General features: G+C 44.4%; 1 protein-coding gene across 1 annotated transcript in view; it reads left to right on the top strand.

Annotated features, from left to right (window-relative positions):
- Nucleotides 1-204: 204 nt before the first annotated feature.
- Nucleotides 205-21,261, top strand: part of LOC119457035 (ATP-binding cassette sub-family G member 1-like) — a 32,010-nt gene continuing 10,953 nt past the window's right edge. The window contains 10 exon segments of the mRNA XM_037718860.2: nt 205-341; nt 1,620-1,774; nt 2,412-2,529; nt 9,184-9,370; nt 10,912-11,007; nt 11,009-11,058; nt 12,145-12,268; nt 15,083-15,197; nt 18,118-18,263; nt 19,626-19,727. Coding sequence (XP_037574788.1) covers nt 298-341; nt 1,620-1,774; nt 2,412-2,529; nt 9,184-9,370; nt 10,912-11,007; nt 11,009-11,058; nt 12,145-12,268; nt 15,083-15,197; nt 18,118-18,263; nt 19,626-19,727 — 1,137 coding nt within the window. The 5' untranslated portion in view covers nt 205-297.

Genomic DNA, 21,261 nt, shown 5'->3' on the forward strand with positions numbered 1-21,261 from the left:
TCGTGACCCTTTTAGATCTAGAATGAACGTCCATGACCTTGATATCCGATTATGGCGTCTCCTCAGAGCTTTGGTTACATGCATAGTCGGTGAGGGAGTTGTCGCTGAAGCTAGCTATCGGTCGTACACCCTTAGAAACACGATAGTACACAAGGAGAGGGTACAGCAACGCAAACAGCATACAAGACGCTTGCGACGAGCACATATGCGCAGTTGGCGATCTTGCTTGGGCACTCTGGCACGACAGAGCATAAGCCGCTGATCCTGACGTGCGTAACTCGCTTGGCCGCGAAGAAGATGCCCTCGAAAACAAGCCCCACACACCATGCGGTCGCATCAGAGTGAGTATACTGTACTTTACCAACACACCAACGAGCCGCGAACTCTTTTGGGGATACTTAACTCAGGTGGGATTATATGAGACAAACCGCCTAATGCTGCCGGTAATTACGACAAACAAATCCCACGAGGTTTATTTCTCAGCCACTAACGACATATTGCAGAGCTCATTATTGCGATAGCAATTATACTGACACTCCTGGCGAACTATCGACTTCGTCGTTGCCCTCACTGTCGGCGTGGGCGTCGGCGTTAGTGTGGTGGCATATATATAGATTCTACGATATGCTAGTTGGATGCTATATAATGAAACGCTAAAGATGCTCTGATCATGTTTTGCGGTCTTGACTGACTTACTCGTCAGAATTTTGGAAATTGCAGAGCGCAAAGAACAGTCATAAAAAATTAATTCGCAATGTATGTCTTTCATACTAAACCGTTAATAAATGGAAGACAATATTTGGGCTCACAATCTCAAGGTCTTGCACTTTCACAGTTACCGGCGCCAGTGCCCTACATGGATCTAACATTTCATTGGGCGCAGACTAATGCTGACGGTTTCCGGTCGGTCTCATCTTGTCTCATCCAGTGCAGCGTCGAGGCGCGACGCCTGCAACGCCACTGGCGGCGCTCGTGACGCTAGCATTCTCAGACACCTGGTGGTAGCTGCCAGGCCACTGTTCCTTCTGCCCAGAAGACGTTGCCTCGCGTGCTGCTTTGAGCCCTGCCACAGCCGCATATAGTTACAACACCGTCTGAGGAATCCAAGCGCAACTCTAAACCTACTATCGCTGTCATGCTTCGCCCTTCAGGCTTTATTGTCATTAAAACTACGTCCACTCAAATGAAACACGCGTGTAATGAGCTCTGTAAACGTTACGCTGTCTATGCGAAGCTTCCTTCGCTATGGCGCCGTGGCTAAGGCGTTCAAGTGCTGGGCCCGAGGTCACCAGTTCGAGTCCTAGCAGTGGCAGCCGCATTCCCATGGGGTGGAAAGAAAACAACGCTCGTGTATCGAACTTGGGTGCATCATCCTGCAGGTAGTCAAAATGAACCCGGAGCCGTTCTCTACGATTCCCTTAATAGTCTCAATGTTGCTTGAACGTTAAGGCCCGTCACCCAATCAATCTACACGTGTAGCGGAAATTCTGAAAAGTCGAATGCATAAAACAGAAGGTACCCATATGGACTCTTGTGATTTAATCGGTTCAGATTTCCTGATCATGCCTGAGAAGCTCGGCTTTGCTTACTGCTTAGCGCAAACGCATGTTGTCTTACAGGTTGCAAGGAAAGGAGCAGTTCTTCAAATGCAGTGGGATAGAATTTGTCGACATCACCGTCTCTGAGAACGCTTCGCAAATTCTGCGACCCCAGGTTTCATCTCCTGTCACCATAGATTGGCAGGACATAACCTTTCGTGTTCAAGCCGGCAAAGGTAATTACAGGCCATGACAGGCCAGACAAAGCGGTGGCCCCGAGATACTTACTTATTCCTTCCTGCTTCTCCTATTCTTCTTTTTTTCCCTAATGACAGTGCATGCTGGTGCCTACCGTTGTGCTTTCAAGTCATGGTGAAACGTTTGTAACAATTCTTTCTCAGATACACCGGTCCCGCGGAAGCTCAATCATTGTAAGCTGCGAGAAAAGCACGAAAGAGCTGAGTGAGAAGGAAACGGGACTGAACGCTAAAACTGACGCATAACTATTCAAAAAGAAGCTGGCACAAGCCTATGCGCAAACCACATGAAGCAAAGAATGACGAAGGAATTAAAGAAAAATCGAGAAAAAAGCAAAAACTTGCCCCACGTTTTCTTGACTGAAAACGGTCAGTCGCTCATTTAATATCATTGTCTTGTGGCAAATGCTAGATAGAGATTGCTGCTTCAATTGTTTGGGAAAACACCGGATAGCAACAAGACAAAGCGATGTTATCACTATGACATCGCTGACTGCGCGTCTTGCCATCACCTTGTGCGTAACCTCCGGAATACTGTTGTTAAATTTGGTAATGATAGCCGCTGGTTAGATCGCGCGTGCGAATAAAATGTGTGCGTTTACCTATTAACTCGCAGGAAAGAAAACGCTGCTTAGTAGCCTTTACGGGAGGGCGTCTCCAGGCACACTGACGGCCGTCATGGGACCATCCGGGGCCGGCAAAACTACTCTGCTCAACATATTATCAGGCTTCTAGTGAGTCTTTGGTACCACGTGTGTGCGCTTTTCTTTCTTAAGATATTTGCCATGTTGTCGACAACGCACATGACTTTTCTTATGGCTTATAGTGTGTGCAGTCTGTCGGACGGACAGACAGATGGATGCATGGTTAAATTATTACGCAATGTTAGGGATTGGAGTGAAATTTCGCGCAAGGCTCCTGCACAACATGAAATAAAAACAAATTCGTAACATTTCTGGCCAAGACGGCATCACTCGCGAACTTCCACAGAAAACTTATAGACCACAGGACAACGGCATGATGGAGTAGTGTAAGTTATGCTTCAAATGAGGTAATGATGATGTGTGGCGTTTAATGGCGCAAGGGCCAGCTATGGCCAAAGAGCGCCATGACATATGGTAATAAAATGTTTATGTATTATGAATGAAGTGATTAAATTGAGTTGCTAATGTACATGTTATGTGGCTGTAAAGAGGCCTAAGAACGGGTCGCTGTAAACTGCGTAAAATAGAATGACAATGATTCATGACAAAATAAAAAATGAGCATAAAAGTTTTACTACGAAAAGGTGATATAATAAGTGTCATACAAGGACTACTGCCTCCACAGGGCTCTTGAAGTAGAGAGCTGAGAGGCGTGTGGTAAAAGACATGTCACTGCGGCTACAGCCTCGAAGGCGAGGCTGTGCTACGCATGACCTGGCCAAATTATTTCTAAGACGTTAACTTCATCTAGAAAGCTAAAAACTGTGTTTAAGTTAAAAAGCGGTTCGTTGCTCAGAAAGAATGCTGGGTGAAATGGGATATGCTGGAGGTATGCAGAATAAAAGTACTTTTTACGCTCCCTTTCTATTTCCTTGCACTGGATGAGGACATGGAGCACTGTAAGGGTGTCGCCACACCTTCGACATGACGGAGTATCACTTCCAGTCAGTAGGTAAGAGTGGGTGCCGAAGGTATGACCTATTCTTAATCGGCAGAGGAGCACTTCTTTGTATCGTGCTGTTTTCTCTGATATCCAGTGCCCTAATTTTGGTTTGATAAAATGCAGTTTATTGAATACCTGGGTATCCCACTGTTTCTGCCAGTGCTTCTTCAGCTTTTGACGTAAGTATGGTTTAAGGTCTGTGGCAGGAATTGGTATGCTTTTGTCGGCGTCGCTAAAAACTACTGAGGTAGCGTTCCCGTCAGCATCTTCATTGCCTTTTATGCCACTATGGCCAGGCACCCAGCATAGGACGATGACTTGTTTAGCCGTATAAGCTGAGCACAACACTGCATATAGTTGGTTAAAAACAGTGTTCTTGTTTTTTCGTACACTCATTAGAGCTCGGACTACACTCAATGAGTCCGTGAACACAATAGCTTTTGGGAGATTCATTTGTTTTATGTGTTGAACTGCAGAGAGTATCGCGTACGCTTCTGCCGTAAAAATACTTGTATGTGGATTCAATGTACCGGATATTGAAAACGATGGTCCTAGAGCTGCATAGGCAACACCAGCAGGAGACTTCGAAGCGTCTGTATAAAATTCAGCACAAGAATACTTATCCTGAAGTTCAAGAAAATGTGAATGTATATGTGTATCAGGTGCTCGTTTCGATATTTCAACAAAAGAAATGTCACACTGTATATTCTGCCACTCCCAAGGCGGTGGGAGACGAGTAGGACCCATTAGAACATTCTTCAGAAGAGGGACGCCTGTTTCTTCTGACAGTGCTTCCAACCGAAGTGACAGAGGAGGCCTAGTGGCCGGGCGGTTACAGAACAGCCTGGCCGCGGACATGTCGCGAATGGTAGAATGGCATGGATGCTGGCTATCTGATTTAACCTTCAGGGTGTAGGCAAAGCTTAAGTATGTCCTTTGGAGATGTAGTGACCATTCGTTTGATTCAACGTACAGACTTTCTACAGGACTAGTCCTGAAGGCTCCTGTAGCAAGACGGATACCTAAGTGGTGAACCGAATCTAGCATCTTCAAAGCACTAGGTGCAGCGGAGTTGTATACTATAGCTCCATAGTCGAGGCGCGACCTAATGAGACTTTTGTAGAGGTTCAAAAGGCATCTCCTGTCACTTCCCCAAGATGTCCGGGACAATAGCTTCAGTAGATTCATTGTCTTCAGACACTTCGCTTTCAGATATTTCAAATGGGGGATAAATGTTAATTTAGTGTCTAAAATGAGGCCTAAAATTTATGTTCATGGCTCACAGATAGCCGTTGTCCATTAAGATGAATGCAGGGGTCAGGTAGTATACCTCTCTTGTTCGAGAAAAGAACACAAGTGCTTTTTTGAGGGTTCAGTTTAAATCCATTCTCGTCAGCCCATTTACATACTTTGTTTAACCCAAGTTGTACATGTCGCTCACAGATAGAAATGTTACATGATCTAAAACCTATTTGTACGTCATCCACATACACCGAATAGAACATCGTACTAGGTAAGACAGTATGGAGCGAATTCATTTTCACAACAAATAGAGTACAGCTCAGTACACCACCTTGTGGTACACCCGTTTCTTGAGTAAATGGACGAGATAGGATATTACCAACCCTAACACGGAACGTGCGATTAGATAGATAGCTTTCAATCACTCTCAAGAGGTTGCCTCGGACTCCCATTGCAGCCAGATCACGGAGAATTCCAAAACGCCAAGTTGTATCGTATGCCTTTTCCATATCTAGAAATACCGATAATAATAACTGTTTGTGCACAAAGGCATCCCGGATATTCGCCTCGATGCGGACAAGGTGATCAGTTGTGGATCTACCCTCCCTAAAACCGCATTGAAAAGGGTCTAGTATTTTGTTGATTTCAAGATAATGAATCAAGCGTCGGTTTACTATTTTCTCAAATAGTTTGCATAAGCAGCTTGTTAGGGCTATAGGCCTATAGCTGCTGGCTGAAGACGGGTCCTTGCCTTCTTTAAGAATAGGTATTATTATTGCTTCCCTCCAGGCGGACGGAATATAGCTGGCAGAGAATATGGCATTGAAAAGCGATAGGAGTGTTTTGTGTGCTTCGGGGTTTAAGTGTTTTATCATCTCGTAAAGTATTCGATCCTTTCCAGGGGCAGATTTATTACAACAATTTAGTGCGGCCTGAAATTCTGCCATGTTAAATGGACGGTTGTAGGGTTCATTTCTGTCTCCTTTGCGATCCAGAGGCAGTCGCTCCGCTTGTCGCTTGTGTCTCAGGAATGTATCTGAGTAATGGGATGAACTGGAAATGTACTGAAAATGTTCTCCTAGAGAATCAGCTTGGGCCTCAAGAGTGTCTCCTTGTGTATTCACTAATGGTAGAGGATGAGTTTCACGGCCTTTTATCTTGTTTACCCTAGTCCAAGCTTTTCTTTCATCTGTATAAGAATTTATGCTGGAGATGTATCTCTGCCAGCTTTCCCTTTTGGCACGGCGGCGTGTTCTTCTTCCTTCAGATTTTATTTTCTTGAAGCTGATAAGATTCTCTGTAGTCGGAGAGTCGCGGAGGTGATTCCAAGCCTTATTTTGTTTTTTTCGCGCTTCTCTACATTCATCATTCCACCAGGGAACACGTCGTTTAGAAGGCGATCCATTTGTTTCGGGGATACATATTGACGCCGCATCAACAATAAACGCTGTCAAATACGCCACTGCATCATCGATAGGAAGTGTAGAGATGTCTTCCCAGTTCATGCGCGTGAGTTCTTTATAACGCTTCCAGTCGGCTGACTCGACTTTCCAATGGGGGACCCGTGGAGAGCACTCATCTGCTTTTGTTAATTTTATGACAATGGGAAAATGGTCGCTCCCATATGGATTCTTAATCACGTTCCACTCTAGGTATGGTACGAGCGTGCTAGATGCAAGGCTTAAATCGATAGATGAATATGTTTTGTTTGCCATGCTGTAAAATGTAGGCTCTTTCTTATTTAGTAAGCATGCACCTGTAGAGAGGAGGAAGCTTTCTACTAGGCGCCCTCTAGCATCACAGCGACGATCTCCCCAAAGGGTGTGGTGTGCATTAAAATCGCCCACGACAATATAAGGCTCGGGCAGTTCACAGATAAAACTGTGAAATTCTGTTTTTGACAGGTGGTAGTTCGGGGGGATGTATAAAGAGGTAATTGTGATCATCTTATTAAAGAGTACTGTACGGACAGCAACTGCCTCTAGAGGCGTTTTAAGCTGTATTTGCCGGCAAGCAACACCTTTATCTACTACTATGGCCACACCGCCCGACGAGACAAGGGCGTCGTTGCGGTCTTTTCGGTAAATGGCATACTGCCGGAGAAAGTTCGTGTGGGAAGAATTAAGATGTGTTTCTTGGACACACAGCACCCTTGGATTGTACTTATGTAGGAGTTCCTTAATGTCATCTAGATTGTGGAGTAAACCCCTAACATTCCACTGTACTATCTGTGTATCCATTTTATATGTGTTTTGTGCTGTGTGTCTAAGAGAGGTAAATTAGGCTAGCTCACGAGGCCTTTCCAGGCCCCGTGATGGGGGTTTTCCCTTTCTTCCCGGCGCGCTCGAGGGAGCTGCGCCGTTCTTTGGGCGTCTGAGACGCCGGTGTTTTGTTTGTTGTATCCATCACCTCGTCTGAGGCGGTGGATAGTGCCCGCTCAGCGGGCACGTTTGCACGGGTTTCGGGCCTATCTGCACGGGCAGTGGCCCTGGGTCCCCCAGACCCGCGGGTCTGCTGGCCCTCCTTGGCAGGGGGCGGAACAGCACTGGCTGCTCCAGCCAGGGGGGCTGATGGCGTGACCGCCGTCACACTCCGTGTGACTTGGGCGGCCGCCGAATGATGTGACGTTGCCCCCCGGCGCGCCACATCGGTGTAGGACGGATTAGACTGGTTGTTCGTCGAGAAACGTTTACGTGCCTCTTGGAATGATAGGTTGAATTTGATTTTCAGTTCGATGATTTGCTTTTCTTTTTTCCACGATGGACACGAACGGGAGTACGCTGGGTGATCTCCGTCACAGTTAGCACAGTGGGTGGTGAAAGTGCAGGTATCAGACGAGTGCTCATTGGATGCACATTTTGCACAGGTGGTGCGCCCTCGGCAGCTTTGCGAACCATGCCCGAACCGCTGACACTTAAAGCATCGGCGCGGATTCGGGATGTATGGCCGTACACGGAGTTTGCAGTATCCAGTTTCTATCGAGTCTGGGAGGTTACTCGTTCCAAAGGTTATGATTACATGTTTTGTTGGGATTTGCTTGTCATCGCGCCTGATGGTGATTCTTTGGACCTTTACTACATTCTGATCTTGCCACCCCTCGAGTAGCTCGCTCTCACTAAGATCGATTAGGTCATCTTCAGAGATGACACCGCGGACAGTGTTCAATGATCTGTGTGGGCCCACTGATACAGGGATGTCTCCAAAAGCAATGAGTTTTGATAATTTGCTGTATTGGGTCTTGTCACGAACTTCAAGAAGAAGGTCGCCGCTTCCCATCTTAGTTACTTTGTAGCCTGGGCCTAGTGATTCTGTCAAAGATTTTGAGACAACAAAAGGAGATATTGTGCGGACTGTCTTGGTTTCGTGCTGACTGTGAATTACATGATACTTTGGGAAGATTTCTTTTGGCTGCATGAAGAAATTAAAGGTTTCATCGGTGCGCCCCCTCTTGAGGGAGCGATCAGGGAGTGAAGGGAAATTGGATTCCATGAAAAGATAGCTATATTCGGCAGGGATGGCCGCCACCCACCATGGAGCCCAACTAGGGGACGACACAGGACAAACGATTCAGTTCTGTGCACGCCAACGGTGCATCCCCACTATAACCAAATACCTATACCCAAGGCTGGATATAATGCACAAGGTTAACCCTTGCTGCCCATGAAGTCGGAAGTAAAAGGAAGATAAAGAGAGGACAGGAAAGATTGAAAGTGAGAGAAAAAGACGAAGATTGTAGAAAAGGACAGGAAAGGGCAACTACCGATTTCCCCCGGGTGGGTCAGTCCGGGGGTGCCGTCTACGCGAAGCGGAGGCCAAAGAGGTGTGTTGCCTCCACCGAGGGGCCATAAAGGTCCAAACCCCGGTATTGACTCAACCCCCAGGATCCCCTTTTCCCCGGACACGGCTAAGCCGCGCACGGCTACACGCGGGAGGGTCCAACCCTCATGTGCTCGGGTACGTGGTGTCGCAAAACACCAAACGCCTGCTTGCGCAGACGCCCCTGCGGGTACAAATGAGGTAATGTCGCGTCTTTAATTTTTGTTCCTGACCTGCAGAAGACGGGAACTGACAGGAGCAGAAGACGCTGATCATCTTGCCACTTCAGAAACTAATTATTTATGCTTGCATGCTTTTAAAGACTCGCATATACAAATATAACACATGACACTTTCAGTGAAAATTTAATGGAACACGATTGTGCCTAATTTTGGCAGTGTAAACAACAATAACAACAACATGAATGATCGCAGTTGTTTACGCTACCGCCGACGGAGCACCGTCTACTCTCATTGTGCTTATTATAATGCAATTATATGTCTGGACACCGACAGAATGGTGCAGTAGTGGTAATATATACGACATGCTCTAAAACATAAAGTCCACTTTTGGTGTTACTAAAATTAACTTCGATCTATGTGTCTGTCTGTACACGTGGTGTGCGCATTATAACATGGGTGATGCTGAAGCTGCCGCACTATCGTACCTGATTTATTTTCCAGTGATAAAGGCTACGCAGGTGAGGTCCACGTTAACGGCTATGTTCGTGACCCCAAGCTCTTCAAGATGCAAAGCTGTTACGTTATGCAAGACGACTGCTTGCTGAAACACTTGACTGTGCGTGAAACCCTCGGAATGAAAGTCGAGCTGTGCATGCCGGATCTTGACGACGGAAATATTTCCCATTTTGTGAGTGTGGCATATGGACATCGATTGGATGGAACTCTCTATCGTTTTTGTGTTCGTGGTTTATGATGGTTGTTCAAGTTAGTTGGTTTTATGTTGTTGCTTAGCATATAGCACAGCTGCAAGAATGGTACAAAACAACTCAATTAGTTTCGTCATACTTATCAAACGACACCCGCGCACTCAGCGTAACATCGCCGAAATAAAGTCCTGAATCTGCCATCTTTATAATCTCGCCACGAAAATTCGGCGTTTAAGCTTTCTTCGTAAGTTGTATACTGCCATCTTCACTAGCGGGATCAAGTTACCCTTAGTCCTCAATACATTTTCTCCGGCTAGGACCACGCTCATAAAGGTGGTGTAGCACATGCTTTCTCGCATGCATACGTACCGACAACAGCAAAAGAGTGCAGTTCTCTTTACAGGAAGATGGCTGGCAATTCTAAGGCAGAAATTGTTTGTAAGCACGATTTCTAACGTTACTGTAAGCTCGCATTGGTTATTCTTGTATATCGGTTGAGTATTTTTTGCGACTAGCATTACATTACTAGAATTTTCTTTTTTTCTTTAGCAGTTCTCCCTTTTTCCTGCTTGCAAAAGTTCTGACTTTGGTGCTTATATTACCTAAAGTTGTATGCAAATAAGATACAGTTATAACCTTCTTTTATAACCCATGTAATGTCTGTTTGACTTTGAGGGTATTATAATAAATAAATAAATAAATAAATAAATAAATAAATAAATAAATAAATAAATAAATAAATAAATAAATAAATAAATAAATAAATAAATAAATAAATAAATAAATAAATAAATAAATAAATTTATTGGTTAAACGGAGGTTTGTATACTACCCTGTCGCGTACAAATGCAAAGTTGATTTATAATGTTCACTGGCTTCGGGGACCGATTGGGCAGGTATGCTGTGCATCTCCAGGCGTGCGCACTGCTAATCCGTCCCTCCCTTATTTCCTATTCTCCCCTTAATTCATTCTTCAGGTACAGTAAACAGGACGCTCGTCCTGTTAACTTCCATATATATTTTCTTCTCTATCTCCTCCTTATCGCAGCCCAGTTAGGCGTCTCTGACGATACTGAAAGCCTATAGTACCAGGAATTAGTTCGGGTGTTTTTATGAAAGGCAGTGCTCTCGCTTGCAGACTTCGAGCAACATGTCGCTGCCTGTTGAATTCCTCTTACATTATTAAGAGCAAACGAAAAGTGTTGGCGTTCAAACATTTTTTGGGGGGGCTAGACAGAATACCGGCGTGATGTGCTAGCACATCGAAGAGACGAGCGACAAAGCTTAAGCCTGCAGGAAACTAAACAGCGCAAACCAGAAAGTGCAGTAAAAATATAATGCAAGTATGTCCCGACTCTCATCATTTTGGTCAAGAAGAACCTGGTTGTCTTTTTCATTGTTTATTATAGTTCGCTCTGTTTAGTTTCCTGTAAGCACGTGCCAACTTGTCCAGCTTGTGATGCTGTCCCCCAGCATTATTTCTTGAAAGGACATCTTCCCTGTTATGTTGTTGCACGTGCAGGTAGCAGAAACCATAAGCAAATGGGGCCTGAACGACTGCACCAACACGCTGGTGGAATCACTTTCGGGCGGAGAAAAGAAGCGCCTGTCTATTGCATCAGGAACTCATCGGAAACGCACCACTAGTATTCCTGGACGAGCCAACAAGGTTATGCGTCATTTACCTTGCGGAACTTTTGCTAGCAGTGCATGAACAGGCTAACCACACTATGAGAACACACTTCTCTTAAATGAGTACAAGAAAGATTAAATCGTAAAGTAAGCGATATATCCGGAGACATTGACAAAAGAGAGAGAGAGAGAGCAAGGAGAGGAAAGGCAGGGAGGTCAACCAGGAGAGCATCCGGTTTGCTACCCTGCACTAGGGGTAAGGGAAAGGGGGAATAGAAAGAGAAAAATAGGGCAGACATTGACAAACGTATGCACATGTGGAGCCAGGGTAGGATCGAGGGTAGGCATAAAGATGAGGTTAGTGGGAAAGTGCACGCTTACTTTTGCAACCGCATAAGCATTGGCATGTCTTAGAAAGGGAAGAGGGAGGGAAGTGGGGAGAGGGAGGGAAGTGTGCGACTGTGCTTAGGCTATAGCCCCTAGGCCACTATGGCCAGCCCTCTGGTTCCGCCACTGGTTTAAAGGAAGATGTGCTTTGTTGTGCTGCAACCTGTTTCATTAATTGTTACTATGTGTGCTTTCTTCTGAAACAAAGCTTTCGAAACAAGCATACACTATGAAATCACGAAGGGAAATAGATCGAAGCTGGAGTATTTTGTTTGGTGGGATAAGCATACCATTTGTGAAGTCACGTGACTTCAGAAAAGGAGCACATTATGTCACCAAACAAAATACTTCTCAGTTTCGTTTAGTTCTATTGTAAATCGCTCCCACTGTAGAGGTGTAGGTAAAAACTACCTCGGCTACTTCATAGTGTCTTGTTAGGCAAAAAAAAAATATTGAAAAAGCAATGAACATTGAAAAATATACAAGTGAAGAAAAAATGTGATAATGAAAATAATTATAATAACGCTAAGATGCCACATTCGTTCTCATTACACGTCTCATACCTGAAAACTAACAACTTTTGGTGCTTTATGAATAGATAATCGATTGTTTCAAGATAAGCGTGATTTCCTTTGCATTATCTATTTTAGAACAAAGTCCAAGTAGAACCATGCGTATTTTAAAATTAGGCCTCCGTTGGTGAATGATGCGACGTTTCAAATACCATATTCTGCAGTGGAATGGACAACACTTCGGCACTGCGCTGCGTTCGCGTGCTCAAGTCGCTTGCTTCGTGCGGACACACCGTGATTTGTGCAATCCACAATCCAAGCTCTGCACTGTTCTCGCATTTCGACAGAGTAAGTCCAGAGCACCACAGTTACATAGTACCGATCACGGATTATAAGATGCTGAGGATTGTATTCTATATGCGATCGGGAGCGCACACTATAAAGTCATGGCCAGTTGTAGCTTTGTTAGGCTAGGGTATCTTTTTATACCGGATGTTAAAAATTAAGCTTTACGGAATTAAAAAAAATCGCCTGTGGCAGGTAGCATAATTCTTATCGTTGAGCTGGGTTATTCGAAGAGGCGGACATTAGTAGCACGAGAAATCGAAACACATATTTAACTAATTAACAAAAATTTACCAATGAACTTTTTAGCTAATTACTTTACGGCACATATTGCAATTTACGAATTGTAGCCGGTGAGCTTGCAAGACGCACCCACTTGAATGAATTTCCAGGATGACACCAGTTTCGAGATGTTACTTCCTAAAGTGTGGGATGAAATACATGGGCGTTCCAGTTACTTTTGTGCTTCAATGTATAAAACAGCATTTTGGTAAAAAAGTAAGTGGAACAACAGTGCAGTATTGCGGCGAGTTTGATGGCGCATATCTCCAAACTGGTGTCATTATGAAAATTCATTCCAAGTGGATACGCCTGACAAGCTCACCGGATACAATTCGTAAATTGCGATATATGTGTCGTAAAGTAATTAACTAAGAAGTTCATTAGTCAATTTTTGTGAATTAGTTGAATATGTGTTTCGATTTCTCGTGCTACTAATGTCCGCCTCATCGAATAACCCAGTTCAATGATAAAGATTATGCTGCCTGCCACAAGCGGTTTCTAAAAATTCCGTAAAACTTATGAATGAAGACCCGGTATACCGCATAGCAAAATCTATATTAGCAGTTGCATATAGCTGGCACTTTCATATGCTGCTCACTGTTGTTCCTGTACATGCTCGCGTAGAAAGCATAGCTAGAGCGTACAAATCAAAATTAAATTATGGGGTTTTACGTGCCAAAACCACAATCTGATTATGAGGCACGCCGTAGTGGGGGACTCCGGAAATTTGGACCACCTGAGGTTCTTTAACGTGCACCTAAATCTAAGCACACGGGTGTTTTCGCATTTCGCCCTCATCGAAATGCGGCCGCCGTAGCCGGGATTCGATCCCGCTACCTTGTGCTCAGCAGCCCAACACCATAGCCACTGAGCAACCACGGCGGGTAGAGCGTACAAATCACCATCAGAGCTGCGCAGTGGTTAACCGGTACTTAGAGCAGTTGCTGTGTGGGAAAGCCATTCATCGCGCTGAAGGTGTTAGGTTAAGCGCTGGACAAGAATGTTCAGGGCTATTACGGCAAAGCGGTTATTATGAGCTAGAGATTCCCCATCGAGAATGTCAACCCCAAACGTATAACGTACAGCCTCCAGATATTGGCGTACATTCACAAAGACAACAATTGTAGTTACCGCAAATAAAATCCGAGGGGATATCGGTCCATGTCAAGGGATGACGTCTGAAGAAGTTATAAGTGTGCGGGATAATTAGGCACGTTGTGAGAAAATGCAAAAGTTCCCTTGATTGAACGTCGGAGGTCTATATATTTCTACACCATATAGAATTTTTAGATATCGCCTGTGGCAGATAGGCATAATTCTAGTCATTGAGCAGGACTACTCAAAGAGGCGGACATTACTTGCACAAGAAATCGAAATCGAAATGCGCTTCTTCCAAGCTCAAGGACTAGAATTGTGCTGCCTGTCACAAGCGATTTTTAAAAATAGTGTATGGTCTAAAAAAAAAAAAAGATGACAAAGAAAACCGCATAAGTGGTCCTAACAGCAGTTTGCTTTCAGAACTATCGGACGTATCAATATGATAATTGGCAAGAGTGAAGCACATTTTAAGGCAAACGCGCTAGAAAAATTTCAAGCTTGCAGATCCTATGTGATAAGTGCCATAGAATATTATAAAGTCCGGACTAAGTGGAGTTCATGATTCTTGTTAGGAGCTAAAATATTTCAAGTTTACAAACTGCTAGGCGTACCGAGATGAAATTACACAAGAAAAAGCAGCGCAGCTTGCATCGGCGATGATGCGACCCGTAATGGTAATGGTGCCAACATGAAGCCATATCGTTATAGCATACGTAAACACGGCGAGAAACAACCAATAGTGTAGCGCTAAATCTAACGCAGCATACGTATACGTTGTAGCTTTCAAGGGTCCGCTTTTTAACTGAACATCCGAGTTGCGCGCAATGGTGCCTGCCAAATGGCTTAATCATATGTTATACTACCTCAGGTTAAAGTTTAATGGTGATGCTAATGTCAGGAGAACCCTGCGTAAAAGTGCGGCTTCCTGTTGATTATGAATATGAGCTGTTTGTCGCCATTTCCAATCTGTTACACCCTCATATCAGCGTCTGCATGAATGCGATAGTATATAGTGTTTCTTTGCACGTCACGGTAATACTTTGCAGTAGCGTTTACATGTGCTACCATCTGAATCAAGTGGAAACCTCTTTGCAACGATCGAATTTCGCCGCAGAGTGGACGAGAGCACATGCCGGCAGCGTTCTAAATTTTTCTGTCTGCTTCAATACGATACGCGAATGTTTACATGAACCGCATAAGACGCCCTACCCCGTGTTGATCCTAGCACTTTATTGCGTGTCGTCCACCACCGCTTACACGGATGCAGTGCGCTAGAAATGCCATGCGCATTCGTGTAAACACCGCTAATGATGGAAGGCAAGCGAAAGACTAGCGTATTAACTTTGATTGCAAGCGTACGGTTAGCACTCAAGAATGTCGCTTAGACAATTTCATCGCGAGGGTCTCAGCGAATGTGTCTCGCAATTTATCTCGCAGCTTTACGTGCTTTCGGAAGGAAGATGCATATACAATGATTCGGGGAACAAGCTGTTGGCATTTTTGGCCTCTCAAAACCTTCACTGCCCACTTCACACCAACCCTACTGATTTCAGTGAGTAAGCCATCACGATTTGCACAACATTCCTATTCAAACTATTACTAGAAAAGTATTCTCCTGTGGTAGCCTAAACTAAATTATTGATGTTAGGCTGATTTATCATGAAATACTCTCCGAGGTATGCGTATTTCTACTTCGCAACGTTTAGAAATGAAAGGTTGAACTTGAAACTTAACGATAGCGACATAGCAATGCATTACTGTCTGTAAATAGGACCATCGATGGCATCAACAGTTCTTTTTATAACTACCACTAGTATAGATTGTACAATTATAGTATCACAATAGGTTACTATAACATTTATTATTGATTGTTTATGAATATCTTGGTACTTGTTGGCTAGCGATATCACCTAAAGTGTTTCAATAACTGAGATTCAGTAGCGCTAATATCAGGCGTTTTTGCAAAAATCTTTACGAATGAAATATTTGCCTTCGCTGACAAATTTCGAACATGGTTATAAATTATTCATAGTCAAAACTAACCCTAGTTACCTCAGATTTACAAAACTTGTTTTTCTCTATGTTCAAATCTAAAAATTCAATTTAACATTTGTTATAGTGCAGTTACAGATATATATAATGTTTTATTTTCTCGTTCTAACTTTTGTACTTTTGTTGCAAGAATGCACGCACTATCTTCCTTAGCTATTTCAGAAAATGGCATTGTGAAGCGTTGTCTTGGCCTCTAGAATTCTAAAACGTTACTGTTCTGGGGCTGTGGTTGCAACTCCAGCTACTGGGAGCAATGACCGCGATCTTTTAGCGATGACTTTTCTGATGCTATCCCTTTTCGATCTTTTCGCGCTTCGTCTGTGGTCAGAATAGACAGTTTTAGCAGGGTGCCGCTTACGCTCCGCTCCGCTCAGATTTCACGCTCTGGGATACTGCAGGGAACTACGTAGATTTCACATTTGATAAGCGCGTCTTGCGGAGACGCGAGCGACGCGCTATCAACTCAGCTGCAAAACGACGAAGAGGCCAAATAGACACGCTGTCACGCTCCGCTCAGTCGGCTTTGTAGCGGAGCGAGGGATGCGGTCTTCGTTCCGCTGCCGGTATGAGCGTCGTGCGCAAGCACAATAGCGCGGTTGGTTGTGTGGCATTTGCTAGCATATGCCGGTCTGAGCGGGGCGGTGTTGTGCCATAGTACGTGCCAACACTATCATCGAGGCAACAGGAACTCCGATTTATCTGCGTCGAATGAATTCGTCGCGGGTAATTGCAAGCAGCACCTGCCATCATCGCCGCCCGTCCCTCTGGGTCCTGCCGACGAATCGCCAAGGGGACGCGACGACACAATACGACGGGGGTGCGTCAGCAGCCGCCCCGTCTGGGCCCTGTCGACGAGTCGCCAAGGGGACGCAACGACACGGTACGACGTGGGTGACGTCAGCAACCGCCCTGTCTGGGTCCTCTCGACGAGTCGCCAAGTGGACGCGACGACGCAATACGACGCGGGCGACGTCAGAAACCGTCCCGTCTGGCTCCTGTCGACGAGGAGCCGCCGCCAAGGGGATTTAAGGAAGAACCGGCCCATTGTTAAGCCAGAGAGTCGCCACCGGCCGCCCCGTTGGTCTGGTGCGCTCTTACCAGCTCTTACTGCTTTCACCAGCTATTTCCAACTATTACCTGCTATTCCTGCTATATCTGTACATATTTGTGCATACTGTATTAAGATTTCGTGTCATCTTCGCCTGCTTCAAGACTCAGTCTCTCGTCCCCGACCCCGAGTCGCAATAGCGGACAGCAAGCGCTCAGCTAAAACACTCTAGTGACGCTCCACGCGCGTTATCATAGGATCAGTCAGCCGTGAACGGTGGACGATAAGATTAGCATATAATTGAGTGGAAGGCCTCGCTGCAAAATCGCGGCTCATTCCATGCGACCTTATACTAAAGGCAGGAAAAGCTGAACCATATAATAACTACGCTGTCGTGGTGGCAGAGCTGTATCCGTCTGCAGGGATCGGTGACGCTTGCACTGCGAGAATGCAGTGAGCTACAATGTTACCAAAGTCTGCATAGTGCGTGGCTCGGAATATGCAGGAAAACGTGTCGCCAAGTTAATGTTACAGTGATTACTTGCGTTACGTCACGTTGTTTTGCACAATCGATGGACACTATATTGATAGTATTTTTTCCACAGGTACTTCGATAGTGATCTTTTGATCGATAGTATCGATAGTAGTACCGATAATTATACATCACCGCAGCTAAGGCCAAAAGGACGACGTGTAAAAACAAGAAAGAAGTAGAAGTCTTCCAGAAAGTATCAGTACAGCATGTAACTGTGCAAATAAGGATGAAAAAAAAAATCAATCTATGATTTACGAACTGATGTGACTATACAACATATGTTGGCCAAATAGTGTAGTTACTGGGTTTTCCACAGGTGACTGTGTCGGAATATTAAACACAAGGGATTAGAGACACAATAATGTTTGCAGGACAGGATTCCCAACAAGAGCGGGAAAAAGAAAGGTCCTAGCTTGTCGATTAGGTTACCAGTGTAGTTAACCAATATTACATTTTCAAATATCCATGTTAGGAAGCCGATGCGAATTGAACGCTTGTAGTTAATGGCGAGTTCATAACAAATCGGCTTTTAAAATGGGCCTAAAGCCCTTATTTACAGCACACGGGCGTGAAGACTACCGACCCATTTTCAGCGCGAAACCGAAAGTGAGCGCGTCGAGAGAGCACGTAACCGCGCCCTAAAGTTACAGCATGGAGGGACACAGGTTCGACATACTGCTTTATGTACCGTGTGTACACGGGCATTAGGAACTTCAACGGACAGTGGCATAACAAAATGAGTTGAACCTTACAATTATGCTATGACCTGCACAAAAAGCAAAACAAGGACAATTTCAGCACAAGTTAACGCCCGTTGTATTTGCCTCTGTCCATTAGTTACAGAGATAGCCGCTGGAGAACATGGAGAAGTGAGAGGGAACTTGTCCAAGCTGTTCATTCCCAATCAATTCACTCAAGACATAAATAAATGCATTGACTCTTTTGAGTTCAGCCCTCACGGAGGACAGCCTATGACTGAGAAGGTACGTTGTTTACGTTTGCGACCTATGGAACACCCATTCTGGCATTCAGCTGCATAACTTGCATCGCGAATCCGCACAAGATTTCAAATACGATACGTGTCAACGTGCGTCCCGAGGCTTCAAAGTTAGTGCAGTGGTAGGTAGGGCTGGGAGATTAATCGACTAACCTTCCGATTAATCAATTTAACGCTTCAACAGTACGATTAATAATCGGTTAAGCTTACATGACCCGGTTTCTCTTAAGAGCTAAACATCAAGAGATGCACCGAGTTCCGACTGCGCCAACACATTCGCGCTGCAATTGCGGCAAAGTCTGTCGAAATGTTTAATCTTCCTATTCGTCTTTGTGTGCGACATTTTTTTTTCTTGGCGAGAAAGAGGGGATATAACTAGCGGCATTTTTTACTTTCCTTCGGTGCTTGAAGGAGGGAGATAGGCGAGGTGCAGAAAGAATCCAGATGCCAGCCCCTTTGAATTTTTGACGTAATGTTGACGACGCATTAAAGTCGCCGGCAAAAAGCAAGCCTGAACTCGTCGCGACGCTTGCAAAACTGAATGTCCATTTGCGCAGCGTGTCGTTAATGTAATAATAAAGGCAAATGCCGATTCGAACAGCCCGGCGGTCCTTTCTTCGGACTGAATGCATCGTGACAAATTATTGGGATTGACCTTTTTTCGCTTGTGCACGTAACCCACAAATCCAATTATTAAATTTAATAATAGATTAAAACGTACCAATTATTCGGGGTGAAATTTTTAATCGTCGTCCAGCCCTAGTAGTGATAGGAGAAATGTCGTGTCCTGTGCTTTCATGATGAAAAACTAATGAAAGCGGGCGATACGGACAACGTCGCGACCCATCGTACGCTATTAGACACCATTATTACTTGCTGCCTGCTCGGTGGAGACGAAGCCTGCGATGTCATCCCACGGTAATTAAAAAAAACAGGGTATACTCAGTGGTTATTGTGAGCCTGAAGGTATGACGAGTGCTCAGTTCTGGAGCAGTGGTACCCAGCATTAGGATATCGAGAGACTGAAGAAGTTACAGAGGCTGAACAAAACATGGAGATGATATATATTGCGCTCAAATGAAAAAAAAAAAATAGTGCGTGTAAAAAAAGACTGACTAAAAGTTTAACTGTGTGATAAGAAGCATCCTTTAAAAACAAGAAGGCATCAGTGTAAGAATCTTTCTTCCTCTTAAATTTATTATTAGAACAATGAAAACCACGAAACGTTTTTCGTGCTCTCCTAGTAAAACCACCCTTAAAACTGGTGCCATGTTTTACCTGTCAGTTTGCACTGCATCTTGCGCTGTCACATGAAAGGCTTGTATCCTGGTACTGTCACTTCCACCAGGAAAAGGAGGAGCAAATGCATCAGTACCGGTTCCGAGTAAAACGCCATCGGCAGTTCCTGACATTATTGAAGAGGTGCTTCATTTGCATCATTAGAAACCAGGTGGGTATGAATTGTAATCCTACAGGCAAAGACCTTTCGCAAGTTTTCTTTGTTGTATATGAACCAGGACAATGAAATAACTAAAGATAAACAGAAAAATTTGAAAATTGATTTATTAGCCCTTTCTTGTTTTCTTGTGATTCAAAAATCATCCTTAGTATTCAGTGGCGATGTGACTGACAAACAAGGTCTTGATCAGTCTGGTAATACGCTGGCTATGGCAAATTGCGTGAAGTTTGAGAACGTGATCGGTATAAATGATGTGTAGGAAATATGTGGTAACCTTCAACTGACTGTGCCTGTGACTCATACCAGAACACTGCGCTGGGTTTCCCGAACCTCAAAACGTCTGCAGTATATTCGCATCGGAACATTATAGGGGCCAAAATTACAAAGCTTTTCGACTCGCCGCTTTCACTCTAATATGTCGAGCATCCCGATTGGCTAGCATCTGCTCTTAAGAATAATTTTAGCGTAAGAGCTCGTGTGAATACGGTCCCTGATCCTGAGGCTATACAGGGTGTCCTAACTATCATGCACCAAGATTTAAAAATATGCAAATGCCACGTAGCTGGACCTAACCAAGGTAATGTTGTTTGCCGTCGCTTGGATACTCAGATTATTTTTGCATTCCGCCTAATTTCATAATTAGTCTTAATTAATTAATCAACCTCTCAAATATTATAATTAGATGAAAAGTGTCAATGAGAAAATTATAGAGCAACATGAAAAACTCCTGATACAGCTTTCTGTTGCTCAATATGTGCTACATAAAAGTTCTTCCGAGCGTGAAAGAAGCCCGTAAAGTGCCTGGAGTGGCCAGTCTCGCGGCAATTTGCTTGTATTCGTCGGCTTCTTTCCCTCTCGAAAAAACTCGTTTACACGATAGCGTTTAGGGCCCCGCGTCACAGAAAATCAGAAAATCCGGCGTCGGCAACCGGCATGTGATCGCGGGTGGCGGAGAAAATCATCCAACCATGTTGACCGCGCAGGCCCTCCACGTGGTGCAAGGTTTTGGTGAACAAAAATTAAAATTCTCACAGTGAAATCCGTCAAAAAAAATGGTAAAGTACGACTTTACCATTCGGCGTCGGATTCGCCATTGAATTGTTTACCAATCGGCGTCGGATTGTAATTTGAATGTACAAGAAAACCTAATTCTGCTACGAGGAAACTCAAACACAAACCACTTTTCCAGCATTTATACCAGACCTGCGCGCGTCGGGGCAATATCAAGCAATTAATAAAATAATAAAAAAAGGTGTTAGGGCCTTCACATTTTAATACAAGACCACTTATATTTCCCCTAGAAAAACGTCTTTCCAGCAATGCATTTCAGTTTAAAAGTGAAGGCGACTTTAAGGGGATCGGTGTAAGCTTGGTCTTTGTAAGTTGGGCGAAGGTATGAAGTAACAGCGCGTAATGAACAAAGACGAGAATTACGCGCTGTTACTTCATACCTTCGCTCAACTATGAACCAACTAGCCCTCATCAAGTTGTTACATATTGTAAGTTGGCTTTCCCATGTTCAATG

This window comes from Dermacentor silvarum, chromosome 6 (genome assembly GCF_013339745.2).
Source record: "Dermacentor silvarum isolate Dsil-2018 chromosome 6, BIME_Dsil_1.4, whole genome shotgun sequence".
Lineage (NCBI taxonomy): Eukaryota > Metazoa > Arthropoda > Arachnida > Ixodida > Ixodidae > Dermacentor > Dermacentor silvarum.